The sequence below is a fragment of the Pseudomyrmex gracilis genome, unplaced genomic scaffold (assembly GCF_002006095.1).
Source record: "Pseudomyrmex gracilis isolate BER0280 unplaced genomic scaffold, ASM200609v1 scaffold_139, whole genome shotgun sequence".
In the NCBI taxonomy this organism is placed as follows: Eukaryota; Metazoa; Arthropoda; class Insecta; order Hymenoptera; family Formicidae; genus Pseudomyrmex; species Pseudomyrmex gracilis.
In genome coordinates this window covers 196,187-224,180 of record NW_018020723.1, presented here as the reverse complement: position 1 = coordinate 224,180, position 27,994 = coordinate 196,187, and the positions used below count along the sequence as shown (strand labels likewise).

The following is a 27,994-nucleotide window of genomic DNA, read 5'->3' as shown; positions in this document are numbered from 1 at the left end:
TACACATATCGCGCGCGTTGTGTTGCAAAATACAAACAAATCACGGCACGCGTGCGTTTCAAAGTTGAAGAACAGAGACTGTTCTATTTATTCTCCGGAAAGAGCGGGGCGATCGAGAAACTTGTGTCGCGACAGGTTGCGAGCAAACCGGCTGCTGAACGCTTTTGCTTCGCCGCTTCGCTGCTTTCAGTTGAATGAAAGACCTCGGAGTTTAAACACGGGGAGTGCGTTCGGCGTTTCGTCGTCAGCTTCATTTAGCGCGCGTTCCTTTCTTTCGCGATTTTTTTCGCGCCGCAAATCCAACGCATGCGAGAAAGTCGAGGAAAATCGGCGCGCGAGATTTTGTAAGACCGATTTTGGTGCTTCGACGTTGGAAAGGAGCAAACACATCAGATCGTGCGTCGATCTGTTATATTGCGAATGGAAGAACCACGTATCTCCCGTACGTAGACGTCAATTGTCCAGATTGGGAGGAACTCGGAAGAGAGAAATATTAATCGCCAGTGGTGATTCTCTTCGATCAAGTAAGAGATAAACGTCTGTTCGTTTCGCTTTGCGAAAGATAAACGCGCGATGATACGCAAGACGATAAATGCGTACGCGAGCAAAAAGAAAAATACCAAAACAATTTTATACGTCAAGCGAGACGACAATGTTTATATAGCTGTTCGATTTGTGATCGCGCGCGATAGAAAATCGATCAAAAATTACTTGTCAACGAATTTTTTTATAATTACAAATTTGTAATTTATACAAAATTATATTATAAATTCTTCACACGCGCGGATAAAAAATTGTTGATATAATTTTTTTCGCGTTTTATGCGCGTCGCGCGTTTTGTTTTTCCTTGCTCCGGTTACCTCCGCACAAAATGCTCGCGTATACATATATATATTTGGTTGTTAACTGTTATAACGACGAAGCGCTGGTAGTTAAAATTTCGCGATTCTAGTTCGCGCGATATAGCTTCGTTTACGCTTCAATATGTTTTGGCCACGCAACAAGAGCTTCGGCCCGAGTTGACGGCCCAGTTTTTATTAGACCCGTTAGCGCATCCAGCCACGATGATTAAAATGTTAAACAACCGTGTTTGAAATTAGCGAAAGTTTTTTATTCCGATGAATAATGCAGCGATACATGAGCGATTTGAAAGAACACGTTTACTCGCTAATTATTAGGTTTTAACTAACTCCTGAGAGTGGTGAACAAGGTGGCGAAATGTCACGTACTCGTATAATCGTCGAAAATGACTCATTTCAATTTTTTTTTTTTTAATTCTTCTTTGAAATGTTTTTATCTTTAGTTCTGAGACCGGATTTTTTTATTGCACTTTTTTTTGCTTCACATTTGCGCGACGCGTTGTTTAATACAATATGTAAAAAAAAGTTGAATGTTTAAATTCAAAAATTGCAGCATCTCAACATTTTGTTAACAACGTTGAAATAATAATATCGAAGATCTTCGAAGTCAGCGAGAAATACATTTCGGTGATTACGTAAGAATTTTGTAAACCTCATACAACGTTTGTGGAAAAGAAAACACACTTTTCAGGTTTGAAAGGTTGATTTAGAAAAAATTGGAATTTTTATTTATACTGTGTTTGCGTACAAAAGATATTTCGCCAGGGAAAATGATCATAAACTCACAAAAAAAGGTTCATATTATCACTGTTTAGTATTCTGCTCACTAATAAGGTATGCATGTCGTACAATAAGTTTTCTTTCGACCTTTCTCATTCGGGAGCGGCGGGTGATTGTCAATCAAAGGGGCTTTGCACAGGTAGACTCTCGACGGGAGATTCTTCGCATTTTTCATCCGCGCGCTGCTACTGCGTACGCTTTCGAACAAAAGTCCTTGAGTGCGTGTGGTATGCGCGTAAAACGTGATCTCGGAGACGGAGAGAAGCTCTGTTACTTCGCTCTGTTAGGCCGTGACGCTAAAAAAAACATTCTCGATCGGTGCTCTCAACCGGTTCTTCTCGATCCTCTTCGCGAACGCATCTCTTCCGTTAACTCTCTTGCGCGACTTCTTACCTGAGTCCGCCTCGTTGGCCTCTCTCGACCTGTCAACATTCGGATTCCGAACCGTAAGAAAATAGGATTTCTCGCCGTGTGAAACGAATCTCGCGTACGCGACGACTATTTTTGATTCGGAGCGTCGGTAATCACGCCTATTTTTAGGCCGCGACTTAGCCGAAGTCGACTGTTTGTTACCTGCGACATATATAAATTTCATATCACCTGTGTGTGAATGTGAGACGGAATATTATGATAAAATATATGATTGTATATCAATAGGTTATCGCTGTTGTTTATTTTCTTCTCTAGATTAAAGAAGAAAATAGGATCAGCTGTCACAACAACACAGACGAGTTGGTCGCAAGTGCTTCTTTTCCGGTGAGGAAAAACAATTCCACGAAAAAAAAAAAAAAAGACAACGAGTGCGGAAGCACAAATTAAACTGATGACGAGTTTTTTATCATTTTATTGACGAGTCAAAATAAACACTAGGAATTTCCGCGCAAATTGCCGTATGAGTAATGCGATCCAAAATATTTCATCTTTATCAAATGCAAATGTGTCTTTTGTATTTTAAGAATCCAAGTTTTTTAATAACAGACATTCGCGTTCCGCTGACGTAATTTTCTCGAAATTCACTTCACAGTTCTTTTAAACGCTCACGTAATTCGCGTGTCAAAGAGCGACGAAACGATCATCTCGACGCTTTTTTTTTTTTTTTTATAATACACTCGGTTTTGTTTTAACACATTTATCTCTTCTCGTGGATCGACTTCCTGCCTGCTAGTTGGACTGACTGGGTCTGTGAGACACCGGGTGTCACGCGATTTTAAACATCTCTCCGCGGAAAATCAATATCAAAATTAAAAATTCTTCCGTACTTTTACGAAAGTAGCAACGAAAATATATTTAAAATGTGGTTTGTATGATGTAAAGATAAAGTAAAAATTTGAAAATTTTGATAATTTTTTAGTTCTTATCTCATGGATAAATAAATGTCATAGATCTTGAAGACCATATTTAGTGGAACGTAAGATATTTTCTGTTATGCTTCTTTCGTCGACTATAAATTTTTTTTTTTTTAATTTTTTCTATTGAAAAATAAATTACACTGTCACAAAGCTTATATGACGTATTGCGCACCGCCGAAAGTTTCTAACTAAAGTTTTTCATTAAAAAACTGTCCGCACGGAGAAAATCTGTCGCTTGTTAATTTATCTTTCAGCACGCACATTTATGTGTTTATTTGGAAAAGAGCAAAAAACATATGAATCATTTTAATATTTTTTTTATTATCTACACATATATGTAGATAAACTCGATCCTGACCACAGACTTTAATGGAGCATCCATCGATGATTCATTTATTGATAACCCTGATGTCTTTATCATCCGCATGAATTAAACTGTGGATCAATGACGTGCGCGAAGGTGGGCATTAAAACAAAGACGTAGTCTCGAGACAAAAGCTTCATGTCTCATCGAAGCATCGCGCGTTGTCCCATTTACTACTCCACTCTGCCGCAAACTATCTCGGATGACAGTTTGAATCGTGCTGAACGGTCCGTGAAAGAACCGCCGTATGGTTGCTGCGCGATATACACGACGCTCTCTTTCTCTCTTTCACACTCACATACACACACACACACTCTCTCTCTTTCTCTGTAAAGTGCGTCATTGAAGGGAGAAGGAGAGACAGAGGATGGGGATGGAAAGAGGTCGTGAGAGCCTCAAGGGGAAAGGAATCCACCAGCAGAGAGCGAAGTTACATGCTACCCGCATGGTCACACATATCGAGCCGGATGAATGCAGGCGTCCTCCCTCCGATACTTCGTTCGCGTGCACACAACGAGCGTTAGTTTGATGTACCGCCGCGATATACAAAGTCATAATACACGAGGGAGGGGATGATGTCAATTAGGATGTCATTGAAACTATCTGGCTAATATTGTTGACGTGTGATATTTAAAACAAACAAACAAAAATTTTCATTGTTACGTAACTAGAGATGTTGTAATTATTTTATTATGTACATGTAATGATACAATTATTATATTGTACAAACAATATTTTATACCATATCACAATTATGTAAAATAGATTTTTACCCATATATAATATAATTAATTTGTTATATATATATATATGTAAAAATCCATTGACGTTATTATATCGGACGTTCTCGAAGTTAAAACTCGAACATAATGCAACAAAAACACAAACAGCAGCTAGATTGCGATGACTCACGCAAGCTCGGGTTACTGGAACTCAGGAAACGTTGTTAAGCATTTAATTATCATAGTAATAGTGATCCTTGGCCCGGACGGAAAATTTTCGCGACGTCGGAAAACGTCGCGGCTGAGATTTGTACAGAAAAAAACGTCAAACTCGTCGATCGTTCGTGACCTTTTTTCGCACGCGCGACTCCGAGTTTTCTCTGTGCCGCGCTCGTGCCGCGCGCGAGAGAGAACAGAACTTTCCGGTGATTACGCGAACGAGACAGTTTAAAACCGTGGAGTGTTTGTACTCGCGATGTTCATACGTGCGCGTATGGGTGATTAGATTATTATACCTACGCGAGCGCGCGATGACTGGATTTTCTCAGAATGACAATGTGGTGGCACGAGCGTCGCCGACGACAGTTGATTTGACGTTTACGCCAAGGCCGTTTTCACACGTAAATCGTTTCAATTACAACCACAGCGACTTCCGAGTAGTATTCTGTTGTTGTCGCGTTTTTGTAAAATATTCTCTCTCGCGTATTCTCCTCCTGATGTCGCGCTCACGTTTTCCTCACTTCGATTCTCTTTGTCCGCGTCGCAATTAAATGCCGAACACACGACATCGCGCCAGGCCTTTATTTGTCTCGCTTTGAAGATCAATGTCTAGAGTTTCTTCCAAAGTTCACACGCGTCGCGACTACCGCACGTTATTCGACGAGCTCATTAGCGCGAACGTAACTCGAAACTCTTTGTGCGTCGTAAAATCTATCGTTCGACTTCCTCGAGTGTAAGCGGCCAGTGACAATTTGTCTCCGAGGGGTGTCCCCAATTGTCGAAACCAATCGATCGGAGAGAGAGTTATCTCCTCTAATAATACATAGACAAAAAAACCGGAGCGAAGCATTTGCGCGATTGGTTGGGAATCAGCGCTCGAATGTTTCTCAACATCGATTGCGTTTCTTGAATGAATTATATTCAAAAGCGAGAGGCTAAGTCGCGATCTTTCAATTCATAATTAATTCCCCGCATATGTTTTTTTTTGTGCGTCTCTGGTTTGCATTTTTCATCGACAGACACGACAACGTACGTATATATTTTACGTTGTCCATTTTACATTGACTTTATATTATCAGCGACAACGCCGCGCGATCTAAAAGTAGGTCTCTCGTAAAGTAGGTCTCTGCAAAATTATCCTTTCGAACGGACTTGTCTCACAACAAGATTGTTTTACATGGATAAGAGACATTCGAGTGAATATCATTTATTTATTACGTACGTACCACACACGCACGTCTTTTTCACATAATATTAGAAATATATCGCAGTGTGATATCGGTTGAACAAAAAAAAAAAAAATCGTTACCTTTCCTAAATTACAATGCGTGACTTTTCCTGTCTGTGTAATATTCCGTTACGTAAGAATGTCGCCAATTCGTTCACAAAGGAGTTCAACGTTCACGCACGACTTAGTTCGCGAGACTTTTGTTGTTTTCCTTCGACGCTTATTTATATACAAACTTCGATTCAACGCGATTCAAAGTCTTCTGTAATTCAATCTTCAGATAATCCAGCGTCGAAATCTTATCTCACTCGTTCTCGTGTGTTTTTGAGTAATGGGTATAAAATAACACAGCTGTGCAGCGCGAGATAGTCAAACTTGCTCGCTTGTTACCAAAGAGAGAAAGAGAGAGAGAGAGAGATCTTCGGTTACGCTTCTTTTATCATTGTACTTCCCAGGCTGTGTTAATCGTGTTGTTTGTGAGACATTACGATGACAAATTGTTCTAGTTTTCGGCTAAATAGTTTTCGGAAATCAGATTAAGGCGCTTCTCTCGTTGTCTTTTCCTCTCCCACGACGCGTCGGAATCGATCGTAACTGCGATGAGCGGTTGCGTAATTTGATTTTCGTCTCATTAACGTAACAAATAGAAAGCTTTCGACAATATTGTTTTCGCAGATGTGCGAAGAGGAAGTTGCGAACCAACTTCCAACAAGCAAATTCGTTCGCGAACGCGCGATCTTCTTTTATCAAGAGGCACGGTAGTGCCTCGCGCTTCTATATACGGGAAACTTCCGTAATGTTTCTTCAGAAATTTCAATCCGATATTGTTTCTCGTGTATGCATTGAAATTTCGTGTTAGCTCTGATATGTGACTTGTTAAGAGAATATCACGCTTCAAAAAATTGTTAAGAATATCGCTCTTCACAAAGTATTTCCGTTTGAAAGATTTTCATTTTGAACAAGTTCTTAAAATAGAAATATCTTTTTTTTAATACAGTTATTTTTATGCTCAAATGATAATAAAATACAACGGAGAAGTTGTGCACACGGGGCGATAGCAAACCAAATAAAGAATGTGTTGAGCACACATGAATTATCTAATCTGTGGGAGTCTCAGTTCTAAGATCCTTTCGTTTAAGAGAAACTCACATAAAGATACCCTCGCACGCTGTTTCACGCTTATATTTTGATCTTTTTTTTTTTTTTTATTGTGCACACACGTACACAATTTTCGGTAAACGCTCAACGAAGTATTTCTGTTTTTTAAACATCGTTGGCTTTTTTTTTCTGCGTAAAAGATGAGCGCGCGAGTATATTTGCGACTGCGCAATTTTTCAACAAAGATGTATTTATATACATATACGCAAGGAAGTCTGGGAATATCGGACGGGATCAGACGGTTGCACTTAGCGCCTTTAATTGCACCGTGCGAACTGGCATCTCCTCTGTTCGTGTTCATTGATGCGGGCTTTCTTGCGGTAATCATATACAATCGAGCCGCGGAATATAAGGTAACGACAACGTTATCTGCGGAATAAAACGTTTAAATTCGCGCGATTAGATAACGCGCGGAAAGAAAATGCTCGGTCGCGCGGTTCATCGACCGAGCTCGTTGTTATTCCGCGTGAGAGGGGAGTGTCGGCCTCTCAATAAATCGAAAAAAGATTTGTGACACTAGGCGGCAAGCGGAGCGAGTTGTCTGGGACAATGCGAGAAAAAATTAATAAAAAAAGGAAGGAATGTGAAAAGTATGAAAAATACAAAATTTTGAAAGCTCGCGCTAATTGAACTCTAACGACTGTTATCGACAAAAGTAACAAGCGAATCTCGCTTTCCACGAAATTATTTTCTGGCAGCGCGTTATTGTGTTTATTATTCCATTTGTTCTGTTCTGAATATTTACTTAGAATCCAGAATATAATGCAATATTCTCTCTACTAAAGTTGTTTCGGTGCATAAATTTATATTGTTCTTATCTCATTGTCTGTTGTGTAGTTAAGTAATCACACATAAAATACATAATATGAAACTTACTGTTTCTTTTGACTGTTGCCGCTACTTGTGTAGAACCTGAAGTAGATTTTGTTTCCAGCGAGTTTTTGTCATAAAAAAACGTGCCGAAACTCGACTCGACAACTAAGTGAAAAAAATATCGTCGTATGCGTGTTATCTCGTTATATTTGATTTATATTTAACTTTCTGTGGAGAAAACAATATTAATTAAAATATTGTTTCAATATTTTAGAATTTTTTCACACTGAATTATCCCAACATCCTCTCTTGTTCCTAAATATTTTTTTCAATGTTTTCGTCATCAGACTTATCATCTTCTCTTTAATCAGCGGTTCTCTTCATATCGCGAGTTTTAAGTCGACGTTTGTATAAATTTATATTTATGTGTCGTTTGTACAGAAATCACAGCCAGAGAGGATGATGCACATCCCGCAGACGGACAGAGTTCGATATATCGTTTTATCGCAAACTCCCCACATCCTGTATAACTCTCGTTTGTGCTCGGTACACACCACGCAAAGTCCCTGAACTTTTTCTCTACATAAACGAATTAATTCCCGTCGGAGTCGCGGAGATAGAAAGAGAGAAAGAGACAGAGAGAATTGAGGGGTCGCTCCCCTTTTCGACTTCAGCCTAAGGGGAGCATGTACCAGAATTCGGGTGCGGGAATGGATTTTCGCTTAATTCCATTTTTTTTTTGTCCGCCGCGCGAAAACCAAACAAAACTCAGCGACATATCCGAGATTATTTTTTTTTTAACCAAAAAAACATTTTCTCACAAATTTTTTTTGTTAACAAGGGTAAGCTTTATTTCAATGCTTTTGCAACGGCGAAATTTGCATTCGCAAGTAGAATTCAGAGAGTGTAAAAAAAGAAAAAATTTCCTTGAAAAATAAAATTTTATAAATAATTCTCTTTTTTTATAAAACAAAAAAAGCAAATAAAAATACGCGCAGACGCGCGTAGTTGCGAGTCGCGCATTCTCGTCTACACTTCACCGTTACTTTCGGACTCGGTACGTCCCGGTCTAATGCCGGTTATGCTACTTGCATCATTAGAGCGGTTTCTTGAATTCGATGCGTGCATATTTCCACGCACACATCGATGCGTTCCCGTACGCGGGCGCGCGTTTGTCTCGTGTTCCCGACACAATCGCGTAACAAGCTTCTCAACCTCTTTCACTGCGTCTCGTCGCACGTAACTGTCGGTGACATATACAGTTACGAAATATACACGAAGGGGACACACGTGGTTCGCCCGTCGTAGCGCGACAGGTAATTACGCTGACGTACCAACGGCGTGCGGGTAATTTGTACACAAAGAAACGAAGCGTTCTCTGAGAAATACCGCGTCTTTCCGGGTGCTGCTCCAGAAGAGTCACCGCAGATCTGCGATCTCTCCTTCCGCGAACCATCCCGCTTCGTTTTTACAACGCGTAAATTAATTATCGCAGTGAAACTCGGAGATGTAACGCGCGGGTTAGTTTCGTACCAGAACGCAATATAACGCTAATTAGAATTTTCATAACTTTCGATCGGCTCGCTCCGGCAGTTTTTTTTTTTTTTTCCACAACTTGTAACTGGGTCGTTTCGGCGTTAAGTTTTACTGACCTGTAATTTTCATCGCGCGCTCGCGGCGCATCGTTACCGATATTTTAACAATTTTTCTTTCAAGAGAGAAGAAACATTTCAAAGCTACGGAGAGAAAATTTGTTCGAGGCAGAAAAATACACGCGCCTTGTATATATGCGCGCGTAACAATAGACGCATATGGGCGCGAGATTTTCGTGGGCGTGAGATGAGGTCAGAGACGATTGAATTCGTCTCGGAATATTGATCCAGTCCATTAAACGATCTAAAGTAACTTCCGGTCGCCACTCGGATAGCCGCTCGACTCGCCGCGTGAATCATACGAGCGCGAGTCATGATAAAAACGTGAAGCTCAAATCCCGCCGTATGTGCGCCACGTGTGCTCGCGACTCTGATTCATGTATTTTACTCGATTCCGCACGATTTCCGGTTGTTCGCGCACGCGACTGAAATTTTCGTTCGTCGAATGTTCGTCGGCACCGAAACTCGATATTCCCGATTGCTCGAGAACGAAATCCCTCGCAACATCGACACGCATCCTCGTTCGATGAAATTGCACCGCTCGCTTTCTCTCTCTCTCTCTCTCTCTCTCCCTCGATATAGAAAATTCTCCGCTATATATTTATTTTGCAATTGACAAAAGGCGAGTGTACAAACTTTGCGCGCGTATCAGATCGATCGAGCGTGAAAATCGATCATGCAACTGTATGTATTCGCATCTTCTGTCTGTCATATCGAACACAGTGCCGTTTATTAAAGTTATAAGAAGTATCATTTAACTGGAGCAACTCTCGACGCGCTTATTTGTATTAAATAGACGCCGCGTAATTGGACGCTTGGCGCAACCGAGAGTGGTTTCGCCGTATCGATCGTGATTCATTACAGTACGTCGTCAGTGTGCGCAAAATCGCGAGAGTCTCTGATTCTCGCTAAGATTTTCTTAGCGAGACAAAGAATTTAACATTTTAATATAATAGAGGTTTGATTATTTTTCTCTTAAACGCGTTGCGCGATTATAATATCGCGTGCGCGACGCGTTCGTGCATTTTGCAGTATGAGTTATGTCATTATTTGCGACACGCTAACGCGTGTATTAAACACGACGTTTTAATTCTGACTTGCAGAAAAACAGGTGACCGCATTTTTTTTCGAAGTCGAATGAACGCGTAAACAGAAAAGAGCGCGTAAACACAGATTGTGATTCGATAAGATGCGATGAGACGACGATAGCGAGAGAGTTTTGCGAAGTTCAAAGTCACAACATATCGATCGGCCAGAATGGGGTCTGCAGTCTGGTTGCTGCTGACCGTGACAACCTTGGCGGGTGCAACATTAGCTCTCGAAGGACCGAATATATGCACGCGGCAAGAAACGTGAGTAATTCAATTAAATTCAAAATAATTAATTAAACTATAGAGAGAGCACGAGAGTCCTCGACCGGCCGTTTATCCGATCTGCGCTCGTTGCTCGGTACAACCGTTCTGAGACACTTAGCTTTGATTTCGTTTCTCTCTGCGTAAGTGTGTGTGTGTAGAGAATTAGAATTTTCAGGGAGACAAAAATATATGTTTATATATTTTATATATTTTAATTTGTTTTTTTTTTTAGATACAAGGTAACGGTGAAAGTGTCCGAACAGAAACCCTACACTGTGAGGGAGAACACGTGGTGCTTCAGTTTCCCTCCGAGATGTTCCAAATACAAAGTGGTCTACAGAACGGTCTACAGAGAACAGGTCGGTTATCTAACTAACTAGCACTTCTTTTATTCGAAAGTGTTATATAATTTCTATTTCGCGTTAAGAGTTTTCTCAAAAGAAAACTCGAGAATCAAAAATTTCGGATCTGATTTCGAATCACTAAAATCCGTTTGAATTGCGGTTTTTTAAATCGTTTTAATTATTTTATCTATTTCAGTTAAAAGGTCTCGAGCTGTTGTAAATTTGCATCTTCGGCGTGTTTTACATAAAAAAAAAAAAACAATAAATGCAATGTGAAACATAAAATAAGAACCTAGGAATCTAAAGGCAAGAACCGAAATCTATCGATCGCGGTTTTTATTGTTAGCTACAGACTTGGTAAAATTTTAGTTGCGCTTTCGATCCGACCGTAAAACATTGATTACGAAACGGTAGTCGGTTCCGGTTCGGGTTCGGATCCAAAAATGAACCGGAATATTTTGTTGCTGAGGTTTTACAATAAATTCGAGTTAAGAGAAAAGAAAACCGTGGAGAAACGATTTGTTCACGAGTAACAGTTGAAATCGCTCGGTGAACGCAAACTCGTAATCCCCATTACGTACGGCTCTTGCAGGAATTGACAAAACAACGACCCGCGGAGGAATGTTGCAAAGGCTACACGGAGACCACGAGTGGCGATCGTTGCATTCCAGTTTGTTCGGAGGATTGTCGACACGGCACTTGCGTCGCGCCCGATGTGTGCAAGTGCGAAACGGGATACGGCGGACCTTTGTGCGACTTCAGTAAGTCACGACTCCGTGTCTTACTACACATGTAACTAACGATAATAATAACAGGGCACGCGAGTTTTAACTAAGTTCCAAGTAATTGAGTATCGACTTCATTGCGTGCGACATGTTGCGTTTTGTTTTTAGAGGCTTTGGAATTTGATATAGAAAATATCAAATGTCAAGAGAGAAACTTTGAGAAACGATAAGCGACAATCAAGTAACAAGAAACGCGTCTATCTGTGTTTAAAAAAGTTTAAAGTTCAAATCACTTTATATAATCTTTCTTAAATTACTTTCTTATTTACGTGAACGCGTCTGCAATCGCCGAGTAGTTTCTTCGTCGAAGTGTTCTGTGAGGCACAAAGAGATTTTTTCGGAAGAGATATGTAACTTAAACGCGTACATATTGTCAAAGATAATGAGTTCGTTTAAGCGGCGTAGATAGCATCTATTTTTAACTCCCGTGTGAACACAGGGTGCCCGTTGGGTAAATGGGGCAGAGATTGCAAAATGGATTGCAAGTGTCAGAACGGAGCTACGTGCGATCCGTTCGACGGCAAGTGTATGTGCACGAGGGGTTGGACCGGCGTTTACTGCGACGAGAAGTGTCCTTCCAATCGCTACGGGCAAGACTGCGCCGAGGAGTGTCGTTGCAGAAACGGCGGAAGCTGTCATCACATCTCCGGCGAGTGTCACTGCACCTCCGGCTACACCGGTCCGCTGTGAGTTTCTTCTTCGATTCTTGTAAAACGTCTCTCTCTCTCTCTCTGGCGATTAAAACGAAACTGTGATAGAGATTACGACACGCTGTCATAATTATTATCGGCTTTTTTTTCTGTATTATTAATATCTTATCTGTATTATGAGTGTTTGTCATATTTCTCAGAAAAAAATTGATTATGTAAGAGTTTCTTGAAACAACTGCTTTAAACTTAAAAAGAAATTTAATGCAAACAAAACACAATCAATCAATTCTCAAATTTATTCTATAAAATCAAATAAATGTAAAAATAATATTTTTAATGTAAATTAATATATATAGGACGCGTCTTTGATTTTCACGACTAAAGTTTTCTTTTTGTTTGCCGATTCGACGACAGGACATGAATAAATGATTCGAAATTGGAAATTTAAAATTATAACAAGTTATTCAAAATTAATTCGAACGCGGACTAATGTGTGTTGCACAGATGCGACGATTTGTGCCCGTTGGGTAAACACGGCGAGGAATGTAAATCCGAGTGTCGTTGTCAGAACGGCGGTAGCTGCAGCCCGGTAACCGGCAAGTGTTACTGCACACCCGGGTGGACGGTGAGCGAAATTTTGCGTCACTGAATTAATCGAAAAATGTTTCGCGATTATCATATAATCTGACGATTGTCACACAGGGTTCGGTGTGCGCGAATCGATGCCCGGAGGGTTTCTGGGGCAGAAATTGTTCGCTAATCTGCGACTGCTACAACGGGGCCGGTTGCGATCACATCACGGGCGAGTGTCAGTGCAAACCGGGCTTTTACGGCAACAAAGTAAATATCAAATCCATCTGTAGTGCGCGAATCATCGCGTTGCTCACATCGATCGATTAATATTTATTCTTGTTCTTCTTACTGCGAAAAAAAAAAACAGTGTTTGAACATCTGTCCGGAAGGCACATTTGGATTGAATTGCACAAACAATTGCACCTGTGAAAACGGTGCCACCTGTGATCACGTCAACGGTACCTGCACGTGCAGCCCAGGCTGGATAGGCGACATTTGTAGCCAACGTGCTTGCGAGAACGGCTTGTACGGTCCTGATTGCGCAAAGGTGAGAAATGAGATTTGCTTTGCGAAACTTTATTCTACCGTCACCGAGTAGATTTCGCGTAGATGTCGTAAGCAAAACTTTTGATCTTTGTTTGAAGGTTTGCGAATGCGAGAACGACAACACGGAACTGTGTCATCCTTGGAGCGGGCAGTGCTCGTGCAAGATAGGATGGGACGGCGAGACCTGTTCCAGACCGTGTCCGTTTTACACATACGGCAAAGGCTGTCAGGATCGTTGCAACTGCAAGAACAACGCGCAGTGCTCGCCTGTCAACGGCACTTGCATCTGCGCCGCCGGATACCGCGGGAAGGATTGCGGCGAGCTGTGTCCCGAGAATACCTTCGGGGAAGATTGCGCGCAGAAGTGCGCCTGTCAGAACGGCGCTACTTGCTCGCCCGAGAACGGACGCTGCAACTGCACAGCTGGTAATTACAATATCCTTGTCGCTCTCCCAATAATCTGAGCATAATTAGATTTTGCAAGTAAACGGAATCTTATTTAAAAAAAAGAATCTTCTCAGAGATTTATCGGAATCGCACTTTGTTCTCTTCGAAGTGTTCGAAACATTTAACTTGTTTTAATATATTCTATTTCTTATTTTAATATATTCTATTGTCCTTGATAGTCTTGTCTGTCGTCATTTCTTTTATTATTAATTTTGCATTGTAATTATTATGCATACATATACTTCTTGCATGAAGATTTAGACAAATGATTTGCTTCCACACATTTTTATTCGCCGTAGTTCAACTGTAGAATATATCGTAGTGAAATTTAACAAATCGCGTCTCTCTCTCTCTCTCTCTCTCGGAGTATTTCCGATGAAAAAGATATTCGACATCGGTAAGTACGTTCAGACTATTATCACGTCTTTTTGTGTAACGTTTTGCCAGGATGGGTCGGTGTGCTGTGCGATCGTCCGTGCGACGACAAGTCCTACGGCAAGGACTGCGAGGGCAAGTGCAAGTGCTTTAACAATGCCGCCTGCAATCCGCAAAATGGTAAGGTGTGGGCCGAGAAACGGCAATTTCTCTCTTTCTCTCGTTAAGATTTCGCAAACTATTGAGAGAACAAAGTTCTTAGAAGAACGTTTGTACATTGAAATACATATTAACAGTCTCGTAACCATTGTACAGTAGAGTATAAAGCGCGTACGACGAGTTTTCTTTTCTCTCGCACTTGTGCACCAAGAACTACACGCGTTACTTTATCTATGCACACGCAGGCACGTGCACGTGTGCGGCTGGTTTCACCGGCACACTGTGTCAGGATCGTTGTAAAAATGGATTCTTCGGAAACGGATGCAATCAGACGTGCGACTGCGTCGAGGAGAACACCGTGGACTGCGATTCCGCTACTGGATATTGCAACTGCAAGCCAGAATGGCGAGGTTTGTCAAATTTACTACTCGCACTCGGCCGTTGATGCGTCAGGAATAACTTGCGCGTCAAAGTCCTATGATCTTATAAATATTATTTTAATTAAGTAAATTTTTAATTGTTAAATTTGTTATCTCATTATTAAAGTCAAGAACCTAAAACCTTGGAATTGATTACAAAAAAGAGCACAAATGTGTTAGTTCGAAAAAAAAGTATCGCAAAAGATGAACGGGGGTAATTAAGTTTTAATGAATAAGAAATCTGCCGAGTGGAGAGAGGATCGATTTTTTCTCGAGACGGTTTTTTTTTTCTGCCTTAACGTCAAAACAGGAGTTCGATGCGAAACGAAATGCCCGGAAGGTCTTTACGGCGAGAATTGTCGCTCGCATTGCGAATGCATGAACAATAGTTCGTGCGACCCGACGAACGGAAATTGTGTCTGCGCCAGGGGTTGGGAAGGCTTCGATTGTTCGCAACCCTGCAAGGAAGGATGGTACGGGTTAAGATGCAAAGAGAAATGCCCGGAAAAAATGAACGGTAAAGAAGACCCGCCTACATATATACAGTAGATTTTTGTATAGATCTCGTTGCATGACGTTTGTTGTTGTCAGAAATTATTTGACAAGTGTAAAATTGCACGATTGATTTTTTTGTACACAAGATAGCGTTTAATTGAAGCATAAAATAAATAATCTGCGTTGTGTGTTTTTGCTTTATGGTAGAATTGCGTTGCACATTTAACATCTTTAATTATGTACATATCATTTTCCTACACTTTATGAATTTTATATAACGCACTAATCGGGACGCTCTAAGTCGGTCGATTTCACGGAACGTATTTTTACGTAAGTCGAAACTATTTTTAACACACTCTGCGGTTTATATTTTATACTATATTAAATAAATTGAATAAACAGAAGAAAAAATCAAAACTTCTTCCGCTTGTGGCATCCGGAAATGTAGATAAGACGCTTGGTTTTGCGGATTGTTCTCGGTTTACGTGTTTCGCGGTACAGCTAACATAATTCGCGGTAAAAAGAAGCGATTTGATCGTCGCTTACGTAAAATACTGACGCAAATGCTAATTGTGAACGCTACGATTCTTGATCTTTGTCACCGACCGGTGATTGTTTTATCAGAAAACTTCAGTAATTCTGTCGTAATCGTTGTTTTTATCTGTGTTTTATTCGGTTGAAGTGAAAAGGAAATCGGACAGGAAATCTTACGCACATAACAGAAAAATTATGACACATTCAAAAGTTAGAGAAATAAATGTGACTAATGAAATCATCTCTGTGCGTAAAATAATTTTTATGTTATTGTTATTTTTCATCTTGTTTTTTTTTTTTTTAGGAAACATGTCGTGCGATCACGTTACCGGCGAGTACGTCTGCCGACCGGGATATTTGGGTCTGACTTGCGAACATCCGTGTCCTCCCAATCGCTACGGATTGAACTGCGCGAATCATTGCCACTGCAGAAATGGCGGAGAGTGTCATCATGTAACAGGTGCGTTGCGAAGATTTTTTTTGCGAAAATTTCTCGAAGTGTCTTTTCGAGCGAACTCTTTTATTTAAAAATGTTAAAATTTTTCAATCTCAGGTGTGTGCCAGTGTCGACCCGGCTGGCAGGGCGAATATTGCCAAACACCTTGCGCGGAAGGCACGTACGGCGTGAATTGCACGCAGCACTGCAAGTGTCAGAACAACGGAAAATGCAGATCCAACGACGGTCACTGCCGATGCGCGCCGGGATGGACCGGAACTAGATGCACCGAGAGTAAGTTCAGAAAGTTGTTTGTCGTTATGTGCTACGTTAATAAAATAAATTTGCGAAAATGATAATACAAATACTCTCGTCGGATTCAGTTTGTCCCGAGGGATACTACGGCGATCATTGCATGGAACCTTGCGAGTGCAAGAACGAATTCTTCATGTGTCATCCGTCCGAGGGTTGTATATGCAGACATGGCTACACAGGTATACGAGAAGTGATATATGTGAGAAATCAATATATTCCGCGTGCGAGAAATTAAAATTTTTTTAAACGGAAATAATCTGAAATTTATGTTATTGGCGAATTTGTTCTCAGGGGAAAACTGCGACGAGCAATTATTCTCTCGTAATATTCAAGAGAAGGAAGAAGGAGGATACGGGCACATTGTGGCGGTAATATTTGCGGCTATCGTTGTGATTTGCATGTCATTGGCCGCGTGGATGTATCACCGTCGCAGGGTGGCCGACCTCAAGAACGAGATAGCTCAAGTGCAATACACAGCCGAGCCGATGTCTTCGCCAGGTAATTTGTTTTTTTTTTTTCCGATAAAATTATTACGTGCAAATTAATTTGTTCGAAACAAAAAATTGAGAATGTTACACCGGATAGGTGCGAATAAAAACGTCGCTTTTGTCGTAGAACGAAATCAATTCGACAATCCGGTGTACGCGTATCAAGGTTCCTCGAAATTCGACGACGGCACCACCACTTTGCTTAACAACTTCCAGTTTCGAAATAATCTTCATAAAAACATAAACACGGAAAAGGCTAAATTCGGTCTGTGCACCGACGATGAAGACGATTGCAAAGGTACAACATAGTTTGCTAACGACGAGAGAAAAATTATAACAAAACATATAATAATATTAATTTTGCGCTTACTCTTAGGAGCGTACCAATACGACCTGAAGAATAGGGACGCCGATATGGGAAATCCGAACTTGAACGTGTATCACAGCATCGACGAAACTGACGGTAAAAAGGTCGAACATGTTTACGACGAGATCAAGCAGAACAACGGCGAATCGGAATACGATGAGTTAAATCAGCCGCGACCGGTGAGCTGGAACATAAAACCACAGTCGAGTCGAATGCTCAACGGCTTCTTGAGTAAATCGCGTGACAATCCGGGACCCAGTAAAGGAACAGATAAGGATCCAGAATTAGGTGAAACGTAAAAAAATGCAGCGCAACGTTCCTCATCTTCAACTATCCAGGTTTGAAATATTATTGAACTTCATTCAATTTGTTGTAGAAATTGTTTCCACCGTTTGCTTATTATAGACTGTTTCCTTAAGATTGAGCAAGTCTGTGGTACTACTTTCATTATCGTTTAAAAACAGTTTTTCATATCCTTTTTTATATAAGTAATACTATATATATATATATATAAGCGCATTTAAATTTGCCAAAATTATTTTATAGGAAATATGTTGAATAATATGGAAAAAATCGATTTGCGCACTTTTATCATGTTTTTCTGTGGCAAGAGTGTGTCAGTATTATTGTAACAACGAGAGAGAAATATCGCTTCTCAGAAACACAAAAAAATCATGTTGGATGTTTAGAAAATATTTAAAGTAACAAAAGTTTTTACGAGGTTTGATCTTTTCTTTGTTTTTTTTTTTTTATATATTATCGCGATCTCTGTCATTTTTTCTCATATCATTTTTGTGATAAACCATCTTATTACGATAATTCTGAGCGAGAGAAACATTGTTGTATATAAGAATTTTTTTACGTATAAGTACGTATAGTGTTTTAAGTAAATTATTATTATATATATCTACTTTGATATGTGCATATATCGCCAAAAAAGGGGCATAAGTAGTTTAAAAAGATGAACGGATAAAAAGATACCGTGAATGGGGAGAAATTTCTGTACGTAAAGTAGTATTCGTCAGGCACAAATCTATGCGGTCACCGGACAATTCCTGTATATTGATAATTTGTATTTATCACACAATTATCAATACGTAAGTCGTAATAATTACAAAAAGCATTTAAAAGAATATTTTATTATTAACTTAAAGTAATTTAACTCATATTTAGGATAAAATGATGTTAGATCTGGCGAATAAAAATACAATTCTATATAAATGCCATATAATTAGACAGTTTAACGAAAAATTTATATAGATATGTTAATAAATTAAAAACAAATTGTTATATATGATATTTTTATGAACATATACATAATGTTTATGATATTCTTACTTTCAAGTGAGTGAAAAAAAAATAATAATAATTTTCTTATCTTTTTTATCACTTTTATTATTTTTGATTATAATGCAATTTTTATCAAATATGCGTACAAATATTTTACATTTTTATCGAATCTTTTATATTTTTTATTTGAAAAAAATATAAAAAAGACGCGACATCTCGCTTGTTTCGTCTACCTTGCAATTAGTTTGTGAAACAAATTACGTGTCTTTGTATTCTAAAAATTAAAGGGCTTAAAATAACAACATTGCTCCAAAGTGTATATAAGTAATATTTACAAAGCAATAAAAGAATTTGCAAGGATAAATATAAATATAATATAGCAGGATAGATATAAATTTAAATTTTATCAACAAGACAAGAACCAGTGTGATATATCATAATGCGCGTTATAATTATTACATAATAGATACAAATGAATTACTTACAACTGTACACTTGTGTAATGTAAAGAAAAAAAAACACTTGTTCTTCGATTATTGCCCGTTTAACTTGTAAGAAATGTAAAGCGTAATACATTTAAAGCACTTTGTGCAATATCGCCTTACGTTCTGAACAATCGATCGATGAAGATCGATTGTTCACGAATTAATGTACGTTAGAAAATTAAAAAAAAAAATCCGTGATTTTCCGTTTGGTATCACACGGCGTAATATGAACTAGCGACTTTTTTTCAATTAAATTAACCTCCTCTGAGTCTCCGCGCTTGCATGATATCCCAAATTGACGGCAAAATCCAGTAGCTTCCTCCGAGGAACTGCAACAACGCGATCGTGCGGAGACAAACGTTCTCGCCTGTAAAAAGGTGAAAAGTAAAAAAAAAAACGCATATTCAAATAGAAAACAATGTTAGATCTTATTTCTTTTACGGTTACGCGCGTTGCGTAACCAAAGACAAAATTTTATAAATTTTTCTGTAAAATTGTCTCAAATAAAAAATCAATGTTTCAAATACGCACTGTACACGAAACAGAAAATCAGCACCCCCATTCCAACGAAGGTGGAGAACAACTTGTGCGAACGTCGCACGAACTGATTACCGAGCACGTCGCGGAGCGTCAAGTCTTGGCAGCTGAGCAGACCGCTTATGCTGATACCGCCGAGCAGCGAGCATATTAGAAACGAATAATAGTTCTTCGTATAAGTTAAACCTGGAAAAAAAATGAGAAGAAGAAATTGACAATGTTTGTTTTGATGTTATTTTTGTTTTCTCACAGAAAGAGAAAAAAGCGCTGCGCGAGAGAGAAACGCGTTTCTTACTTAATAAAATGATACTGCCTAGCCAGCAGGCGCCGCCGAAATACAATCTTCTGGACCGGACGGTAGTGGTGACGGTCCAACAACTAAGTACACCGGGTACGAAGGAGCCCACACCAGCGATCACCAACAATATCATCCAACTATCCGTGTAATCAGATTCTGCTCGCTTCAGATACAAAACGGGCACCAGAATCCAGAAGAAGAGCGCGCCGGTTTTTATCCCGATCCACGTTATCACGGCTATCCAGAACCGGAAGTAATGAAGCACTCGGAACTTCTGCTTCCACTTGCTGGCCGATCGCATCGACGGATTAACGAACAACTCGATGTCCTCCTCGTCCGGCTCCTCATAAGTGTAGATGCTGTTCACCTCGCTGAACAAAGGAGCGGCGTTTCTGTCTTTGTCGCCGTTATTGTAACCGACATTGTCCATGCCTATGTTCCGCCTATCTGTTTCCGATTCTCTGTCCGATATTCTGATACCCAATTCGTTGTCTTCATCGCTCGGCAGGAGTAGTCTAATATTTTATTTAACATAATAATAAATTAACATATTGACAAATGTATCATACATATATAACTTAGTCATAAATATATATATATATATATATATATATATATATTAATTTTGATATAATTAATACAATCAATATTAATTCTAATATATTAATTTTAGTTAATCTTTAAAAAAAAACGATTTGTAAACAACGACGAAGATAAACAAATCCTTTTTCGTCACCTGTAAGGCGACGCTCGCTGTAGAATCGGGGAACGCAAAGTAAGCGTGCCTAGGGCAGTGGGAATGAAGACGATCGTCATCATCAAGAGACCCGTCTTCACTCCGGTTTCCGCGAGCAGATAGTGCGTGAGCGACGGGACGAGCGTGAAGCCGATGGAAGCGGCGACGTTCTTCATCATCAGCACCAACGGTAATCTCACCCGGAAGTGTTTGCGCAACACAGTCTCGCTCTCGACGATCACGAAACTCGCCCCTATACCCATCACCGCTCCGGCGCTAACACTGGCCAGGTACGCGCCCACCCCGCCAGTTGCCAAATATCCCGAAGCTATCACGCCCGTGGTGAGGAGAGTCACGCCGATGAGCCCGACCAGGCGCGGTATCGACGCTAAATCCGTAATCGTTTTGGTCCATGGATCTGAAACACGGTGAGCGAAAAAATAGAGAGAGAGAAAAATCGCGCGCGAAATAATATCAAGTCAATGAAAAACAAAAATAATCTACCCGCCAAACTCCAGAAAGCGACGAATAATATCGGCGTTAATGTGATCTTCTCGCTCCACACGTCGAAGTAAAATGCGTTGCTCTTGGTCAAATATCCCAGAACTATGCCGTACATCGACAAGACGCTCGGCACGGTTATCTGTTTACATTGCAACATCTTCCGTCATTATATCTATTTTTTTAATTTTGCAAAAAAATTTGTAGTACATACAATTTTAAAAATTTCTTTTTCTCGAGTGTAACATATATGTAAAATTCATTTACACATAAAAACGTGACATATACAGGGTATATTGAGAAAAATACAGGCGCGGTATATCAAACATTCTCATTTTATTTTATTTTTTTTTTTATCTACATTGAAATTATCGAAAAATAAGTTGCGCAATAACGCGGCTCATTATATCGCACATTGTTACAAAAAATCATTTAAATTATTATTTAATTTCGTCGGATGTGCTCCTTGTATCTGGCAAATTTATTATTTGCCAAAAAAGAGAAAAAATGTAATACAAAATTGTTTTTAACAGTTCGAGCAAATTGTTTTCGCGCATTTGTATTTACAAACTTGTATTTACGCGCGAATAAGGAAAAAAAAAGAAACAATGCGCGAATAATAATCATGCTCTTATAAGTGTACAAATGAGTAATCCAAAAAGTCTATTTTAAACAATTAAAAATAAAATTTTTGTGCAACGTCAGCTATTAAAAATGACACACGAGACGACGTTCAAAGCACGTGTGAGTGAGTGTCCGAAGTGGAACGCATCTTTTGTTTGGGGAAAGGCCCGTAACATAACCTTAAAAAGTTCAGTAGTGTTGTCAAAAAAATGGCATCAACACGGACGAGGTGCACATCCGACACTGCATTTTTTATTCAAATTCAATCAGAGAAAAAATGCCGCAAAAGCACGCAAATCGATTTGTTTTTTTCTCGGGAAAGGTGAATGTGTGCGCACTTCGATTTGAAAAGCGGTGAGATTTCAGTCTGATCGACAAAATCAACGAAGATGATTCTGACAAACGATGATCTCGAGCAACTGCTCGCTTCGGCGAAAAGAGCTTGCGGGATCAACGCGGCAAATCATTTCCAAACGCGAGAGGAAAAAGAAGAAAAATAGATTTCGGTAAATAAAACAAATATTGAATAATTATATATTTTCCTGCAAAACACCCCAGTCTTGCGTCAAAAATGATCGCTCCAACTTCTGTCCAATTAATTATTACGCGCCCATAATAATTATGTAATTAGAAACAAATTAAATATAAAAAAACTAATTGCGCGCGTATTGTTCAAATCAGATAGGTCTGAATTTCTAAACTAAATGTATACATGTATTTTCACTTGACCGATCCGTCACCAAATAGACGCTTTGCGAACCTGAATGATGATAACACCGAAGAGAACGAACCACGAGTAGCCACCATCTGGAGGTGTCGGCCCGATCTCAGGTAACGAACTGACAACTTCATCAAGACGAAGTCGTTCGACGAGCGTCATGTTTCTTCTTTTTGTTTAAGCGCGACGACGCAAAACTCAGAGCAAACATATATGCAAAGCACACACTTGTTTCGAAAAGACAGACAATGATGCGACGAACTGCGTTAAATAACAACCGCTCCGCGATACGAATTATTTCAGACAAACAAACGTTTTACCTGGCCGACAGGTTTTAACACATATGTAATTCGCGCGATATCTAATCTTGGATGTCGACGCTCGCTCCGATAATTATCGATAAGAAAAAACAAACCCACGCCAAGTCGCAGCACCTGTTACAAACATCAACACACATAATGTCTGTTCGTTGTCACTTTGACCACGTATATGTGTAACGTCTCTGAGAAAGAGAAGAAGCGTGACGGAAATATTTCAAGAACAATTACAATAAATAACATTTATTCGTGTACGAATAGATATTTCGATCACATTTTTATAAAAGAAAAAACGTTAGACGAACACGCTTGGGTTAATTACAATTTGATTACACGTTGCGCTTAATGGATCTCATATACATATATCATATATATATAAACACTTTTCAAGCGTGGAAATGTAAATCCGTCTGTAGACCCGCGCGACGTCGAACGATACCTCGAGATACAAATAAAGTTTTTAATTCAACGTATAAAAAACAAACTTAATGATTAAAAGAAGAATATATTTTGACGAACGTTTTTTACGTGTAAAACTTTTTTCTTACACGCGCTCTTCTAATTGTCCGTTGTTTTAATTTGAGAATCAGATTGACGAGAGTTCGCGTCTTCGCTAGATAAAAAGTGACATTTTTCACTTTTAAGCGCCTGTGTAACTCTTCTCTTCTTCTTTCTTCTTACACATCTTCGCGAGCGTCGCCGGTCGCTATCGAGGTGTATCGCACTCTCTTGCTGATTGAATCGAGCACCGGTTCGATTCTTTTCTGGAGCTTCGTTCTTTGCAGATAGAACAAGGCGCACATCAGTACGATCAGCACGACCGAGAGGAAGCAAAGTATCACCGTCGTGCCACGTCGAGTGGAAGCCAATAATTTCGGCACGCAATTCTTCGTCTCGTAAAAATCGTATCTCGCATTTCCTGATGAACAAAAACCAAGCGACAAAAATCTCATTAACAATGTGTGCGAGTGGTTTTTTTTAAAGAACGCGCGAGAGGAGCAAATTACAAAATTTAAGGACCTTACGTACCTTCGTAGCACCGCAGACTGGATTTATGCGCGATCGACACTTTCGTCTTGTTCATCCACTTGACGAACGGATTCAGCTTGCAGGAACATTCGAAGGGATTGGCCGAGAAATCCACGGAGAAGGATCGATTGTGCTTCGCGAGGTGGTCGATCACGTGAAGATCGCGCTCGAGTACTCTCGTGAATCTATTACGTCGTAAATCAAGGAAGCTGAGATTGTGCAGGCACGACAGGTTGAAGTGCAGCGCGGTCAGATTGTTGTCGCCGAGATAGAGATGCAGCAGATTCGGCAGATCGCAGAACACGTTGGCGTCCCGAAACTCCGAGATGTTGTTCTGCTCCAAGTGAAGCTTCATGAGCTTCGTGAGATTGCTGGAAATATTTTGCATAAAATACACAACGCGAATGATTTTTATAGAAATTTATGAAAAATTCAAAAACTCTCGCAAAATATTTTATATGTATACCTCCTCACGAAGATATCATGAAGCGTCGACGCCAGGTTCTTCGGCGAACCGGTCTCGAAGGCGTTGGTCAAATGCAGTTCCAGAAGGGATACGAAGTTGGAGAACACTCTCGGATGGCTTCTCGCTGGGTCCAGCGAGAGCTTGTTGAAGTTGAGTATAAGTCGTTCCACGTGTTGCACGTGATGATAGGCCTTGCCGCGGATCTCGCGTATGTTGTTATTCGACATGTCGATCACTCGAAGATACGGCAGATTGTCCAGAGTACCGAACACGTTCCATGGTAATTCCTCCAGCTCGTTCCCCGTGAAGATGAGTACCTTATGTATCAGAAAAAATGGATTAAAAAACTTATTCTTATTGACTACTTTGTCTGTGTATTTCGGATTGATTCGCCTGATACTAACTTGCGTGTCGTTAGGAAGATGCAGCAACGGAGACGTGTCTTGGAAACCGGTGTTGGTGCAATTTACAACGTACTGAAGACGATCGTCGTAGCACGTTGTGAGACAGTAACAGCGATTTTTGAAAGCCGGGCCGCACTCTCGCCTGGCCGATTCCGGCGTTTCCAGTGAGTGAAAATTCGGATCGTTGCAATCGTTGATCGACTCGGCGTTGATCGAGATCGACACCAGTGCGGATATCAGACAGGAAATGACGGTCTTCATTGTGTATGTGGCTCTTTGCGATGACGAGACGTGCGTTCGGAAAAGACCTCGAGCTTTTACTTACGACGCGCAAGAACCGTTACGCGTTCAGTCAAGGATTTCACTCATCGCTTTCAATCTATAAATTTGCATAAAAAAAATTTGTATAAACAAAAAATCAGAAAAATCAGGCGCCATCTATTCAAATGCAAATTGTGTTTCTTCTCCGTTTACCTTTTTTATATTTAGTACAACCGCGATAAAACGATTCGGAGAGTAAAAAAATACACAAAGTTGTTCGCAACGCCGATCTCTTATCAACGCGCGAGAATAATTTAGATCATAAAACGTTCGCGCAACTGCGCCGGTAGTTTTAAAGCGCTTTAGATTCAAAGTAGGTCGCGCGTATCGAGAGTCATACGCGGAAAACAAAAAAACTGGCTCACCCACGCGGCAGGTGATGTCGAAGAGAGCACCTTCGTCTCTTCGGGGTCTCTCTTTCGAAACGTTAGATGAGATCCACGTAACGTGAGATGACCATGGCATGGTTACTTATAGCGGCGTGGCGCGGTATTGAGAGAAAGCGCGTCGAAAAAAAATATTATACACGGCTCTGTTTGATAATCCTAAGTAAACTAAAGGAAGAAGTGTCACGAACAAACAGCGGATCACAACTCGATCTTTGGACTTTGTCTCTCTTCGGACTTTTTTTTATATCTTATTATAACTAATACATACTACCGTATATATATAATTTGTGTTGTAGTTTTATACATATATATTTATATAAATATTGTTTAAATATTCATATAAATATTTTCTTTCCGGTTGTTCCAACCTTATTGTCTGACACTTACATCGAATTACAGAGAAAGTTATTTGTTTTCCAAATGATTGCAAATACACGTGTGCACAAAGAAACTTTATTTTTGCACTATTATCAATACACTCGTCGCACCGTATTCTGCAATTATACTTACTTACTTGTACAATTTCGACGAGTCGATGAGTCAGAAAATTTTTACCTGCCGCGGGATTTGGTGGTGAGGCCCCACTTGTTATTCCTCTCGCGTGTGACGTGTACACCAGAAAAAAAAGAATCTCAGGAGATCTCCGTACAATCCTTTCGGGAATGCAGCGTCGACTTCTATACATATATATATATATATATGTTTCACTTTGGTGCGAAGAATCTGTGAGAAGAACCACCGACCCAGAAGATGCAACACCTTCGATATCACAAGTCAAAAATTTTCAAGAACTCGCTCGCAGGGAAGGAAATCCGCTTGTCTCGAACGGTCCCGTTTACCGAGTGTTCCGTGTCCACATGTGTGTGCGCGCGGTGGAATTTTCCGAACAAGAATTGAAACGCGGTTGTCCGGAAAAAAAAAAAAAAAAGACTCACGAGGGGACCAGCAAAGCAAGCGGACGGGAAACAGTCGCGCGACGCTCCTGTTCTCCGCGCCACGACGGACCGTACAACATTGCACGGCCGTGCTTCATCCCGGGGCCGCACCTGTGGTTCCGCTCCCTCCTAGGCCCCTCGGCTAGGTCCCAGGTGCTGCGCACACCGGCCCCTCCTCTTCGTCGTCCTTGTTTTCGCCGCTTGCGATTGCGTCGCGCCTTTTCTCTCTCGCCTTCTCCTTCCGAACTTTCTTCTTCCTTCCTGCGCGCGGTCGCTCAGTTCCACGCTTTATATTTCATCCTTCCGCTTCGATTATTAGCGGTAACTCAATATACCCGTTCGCGATTAGAACGCGCGCGTTATCGATTACGCAGAAAATAAACTCGAGATTTTAATAACAGAACTCGCGGTGCTGACCTTAAAATTATCTCATCCAATCCGTTGAAGAACTGTGAGAAACCCCACCGTATCCGGAACGCGCATTCAATTTTAATTGTTTCACATTTGTATTCTACCCTTGACACACGATCCGTGATGATTATCATTTTGGTTTCGCGTCGCGACGTTTGTTTACAATTGATTCGACCGCTACTACATTTTGTTTAATAGTTTTTTTTTCTGGTCAGTTCGCAGGAAAGATACATACAATTTTTGTTGCTAAGTACACACTCGTGTTGTATGCGTGCAAACGTGGTAATCGTAAATAAATACAAACACACAGCTAGAGATGTACACAAGTCTTTATTTGCAGAAATCTGCACATATACAATGCGCGCAGACTGTTTGGAAGTTTTTCTTTTTTTTTTTTTTTTATTCATACAATGCACAATTTAATTTCACACGATTAGCGCACACCGATAAGTTCTCATCACAAATTTCTTTCGCGCGGAAGGTTTTTTATTTCCGCACGAATGGGGTTCAATAATGATCTTACATTTATGGACATACACAGTATTGTTTTCTGTATTAAACGGCAAAGAGGATTTACACGTGCATCCGCGCATTATTTACGCATTGTATACGAGAGAAAGAGTATTGATACATAGAATGTGAAAGAGGGGAAGAGAAATATGTACGACAGTTTTAATCAAAATAATTATTGCTGCTACACGCCGTTTTGTATTTTTACATATAAGTAACACTTAATTTGTGTCACAATTTTTACATAAATATCGAGTATTTTGCGATATCTTAGCTTTCTCTTTTTTTTTTGTATCAATTTTTTCATTAATTTGGTCACGAATTTTTTTATAGTTTTTCCCGTGTAATAATATTATTTTGGAGTTTTACTCGCGACACTCAAGTAAAAAATTTGAATGTGTGATTATTGAAAACAATTAGCAGATTTGATTATTCATTCATATTATATATATATATATATATATATATATATATATATATATATATATGAGTGATATTTTCGCGAAATTCTTAATTACAATATACATCAATGTTGAAAATATCAATTTTTATATTTTTATGGATAAGCGTACGTGTACATAACGTCAGCC

At 39.9% G+C, this 27,994-nt stretch overlaps 3 protein-coding genes and 1 long non-coding RNA gene across 8 annotated transcripts; 2 read left to right on the top strand and 2 right to left on the bottom strand.

The window, feature by feature from the left end:
• The first annotated feature begins 182 nt into the window (after window positions 1-182).
• Window positions 183-18,143, top strand: LOC109856999 (protein draper). 3 transcript variants are annotated; one of them, XM_020432817.1, is made up of 19 exons: window positions 183-524; window positions 2,328-2,396; window positions 10,249-10,497; window positions 10,733-10,859; window positions 11,437-11,605; window positions 12,069-12,315; window positions 12,784-12,904; window positions 12,982-13,119; window positions 13,220-13,399; window positions 13,497-13,824; window positions 14,293-14,400; window positions 14,625-14,789; window positions 15,109-15,315; window positions 16,132-16,287; window positions 16,381-16,557; window positions 16,647-16,757; window positions 16,870-17,076; window positions 17,194-17,364; window positions 17,443-18,143. In XM_020432817.1, exons 3-19 carry the CDS (start codon window positions 10,403-10,405, stop codon window positions 17,730-17,732), a joined length of 2,997 nt encoding a protein of 998 aa, XP_020288406.1. In that variant the 5' UTR covers window positions 183-524; window positions 2,328-2,396; window positions 10,249-10,402; the 3' UTR covers window positions 17,733-18,143. The 3 variants fall into 3 exon arrangements, with proteins under 3 accessions (XP_020288406.1, XP_020288405.1, XP_020288407.1); XM_020432816.1 differs by lacking the exon at window positions 2,328-2,396; XM_020432818.1 differs by lacking the exons at window positions 2,328-2,396; window positions 14,293-14,400; window positions 14,625-14,789; window positions 15,109-15,315.
• Window positions 18,144-18,854: 711 nt separating this feature from the next.
• Window positions 18,855-23,065, bottom strand: LOC109857000. The gene is made up of 6 exons (XM_020432819.1): window positions 22,665-23,065; window positions 21,284-21,422; window positions 20,780-21,197; window positions 20,041-20,558; window positions 19,740-19,931; window positions 18,855-19,575 (listed from the first exon to the last, which is right to left on the bottom strand). Exons 1-6 carry the CDS (start codon window positions 22,782-22,784, stop codon window positions 19,463-19,465), a joined length of 1,500 nt encoding a protein of 499 aa, XP_020288408.1. The 5' UTR covers window positions 22,785-23,065; the 3' UTR covers window positions 18,855-19,462.
• Window positions 21,535-22,820, top strand: LOC109857003. The gene is made up of 2 exons (XR_002250446.1): window positions 21,535-22,410; window positions 22,652-22,820. It is a non-coding gene; the product is annotated as an uncharacterized LOC109857003 (long non-coding RNA).
• A 101-nt stretch (window positions 23,066-23,166) lies between the features above and the next one.
• On the bottom strand, window positions 23,167-26,583 carry LOC109857001 (phospholipase A2 inhibitor). 3 transcript variants are annotated; one of them, XM_020432823.1, is made up of 5 exons: window positions 26,059-26,583; window positions 24,839-25,217; window positions 24,435-24,751; window positions 23,969-24,339; window positions 23,167-23,858 (listed from the first exon to the last, which is right to left on the bottom strand). In XM_020432823.1, exons 2-5 carry the CDS (start codon window positions 25,097-25,099, stop codon window positions 23,617-23,619), a joined length of 1,191 nt encoding a protein of 396 aa, XP_020288412.1. In that variant the 5' UTR covers window positions 25,100-25,217; window positions 26,059-26,583; the 3' UTR covers window positions 23,167-23,616. The 3 variants fall into 3 exon arrangements, with proteins under 3 accessions (XP_020288412.1, XP_020288409.1, XP_020288411.1); XM_020432820.1 differs by having other exon boundaries at window positions 26,063-26,583; XM_020432822.1 differs by having other exon boundaries at window positions 26,104-26,583.
• Between the last annotated feature and the right edge of the window lie 1,411 nt (window positions 26,584-27,994).

What these genes read in the sequence shown, in the direction of transcription:
- LOC109856999 (XM_020432816.1), top strand. Translation starts at nt 10,403, where the DNA reads ATGGGGTCTGCAGTCTGGTTGCTGCTGACCGTGACAACCTTGGCGGGT. An exon ending in CGCCTGCAATCCGCAAAATG is followed by an intron (nt 14,401 to 14,624) that starts GTAAGGTGTGGG and finishes ATGCACACGCAG; the next exon opens with GCACGTGCACGTGTGCGGCT. An exon ending in CTGCAAGCCAGAATGGCGAG is followed by an intron (nt 14,790 to 15,108) that starts GTTTGTCAAATT and finishes ACGTCAAAACAG; the next exon opens with GAGTTCGATGCGAAACGAAA.
- LOC109857001 (XM_020432823.1), bottom strand. Translation starts at nt 25,099, where the DNA reads ATGAAGACCGTCATTTCCTGTCTGATATCCGCACTGGTGTCGATCTCG. An exon ending in CATGATATCTTCGTGAGGAG is followed by an intron (nt 24,340 to 24,434) that starts GTATACATATAA and finishes AAATATTTCCAG; the next exon opens with CAATCTCACGAAGCTCATGA. An exon ending in CAGTCTGCGGTGCTACGAAG is followed by an intron (nt 23,859 to 23,968) that starts GTACGTAAGGTC and finishes TTTGTTCATCAG; the next exon opens with GAAATGCGAGATACGATTTT.
- LOC109857000 (XM_020432819.1), bottom strand. Translation starts at nt 22,784, where the DNA reads ATGACGCTCGTCGAACGACTTCGTCTTGATGAAGTTGTCAGTTCGTTA. An exon ending in CGCTTTCTGGAGTTTGGCGG is followed by an intron (nt 21,198 to 21,283) that starts GTAGATTATTTT and finishes ACCGTGTTTCAG; the next exon opens with ATCCATGGACCAAAACGATT. An exon ending in AGGCAGTATCATTTTATTAA is followed by an intron (nt 19,932 to 20,040) that starts GTAAGAAACGCG and finishes TTTTTTTTCCAG; the next exon opens with GTTTAACTTATACGAAGAAC.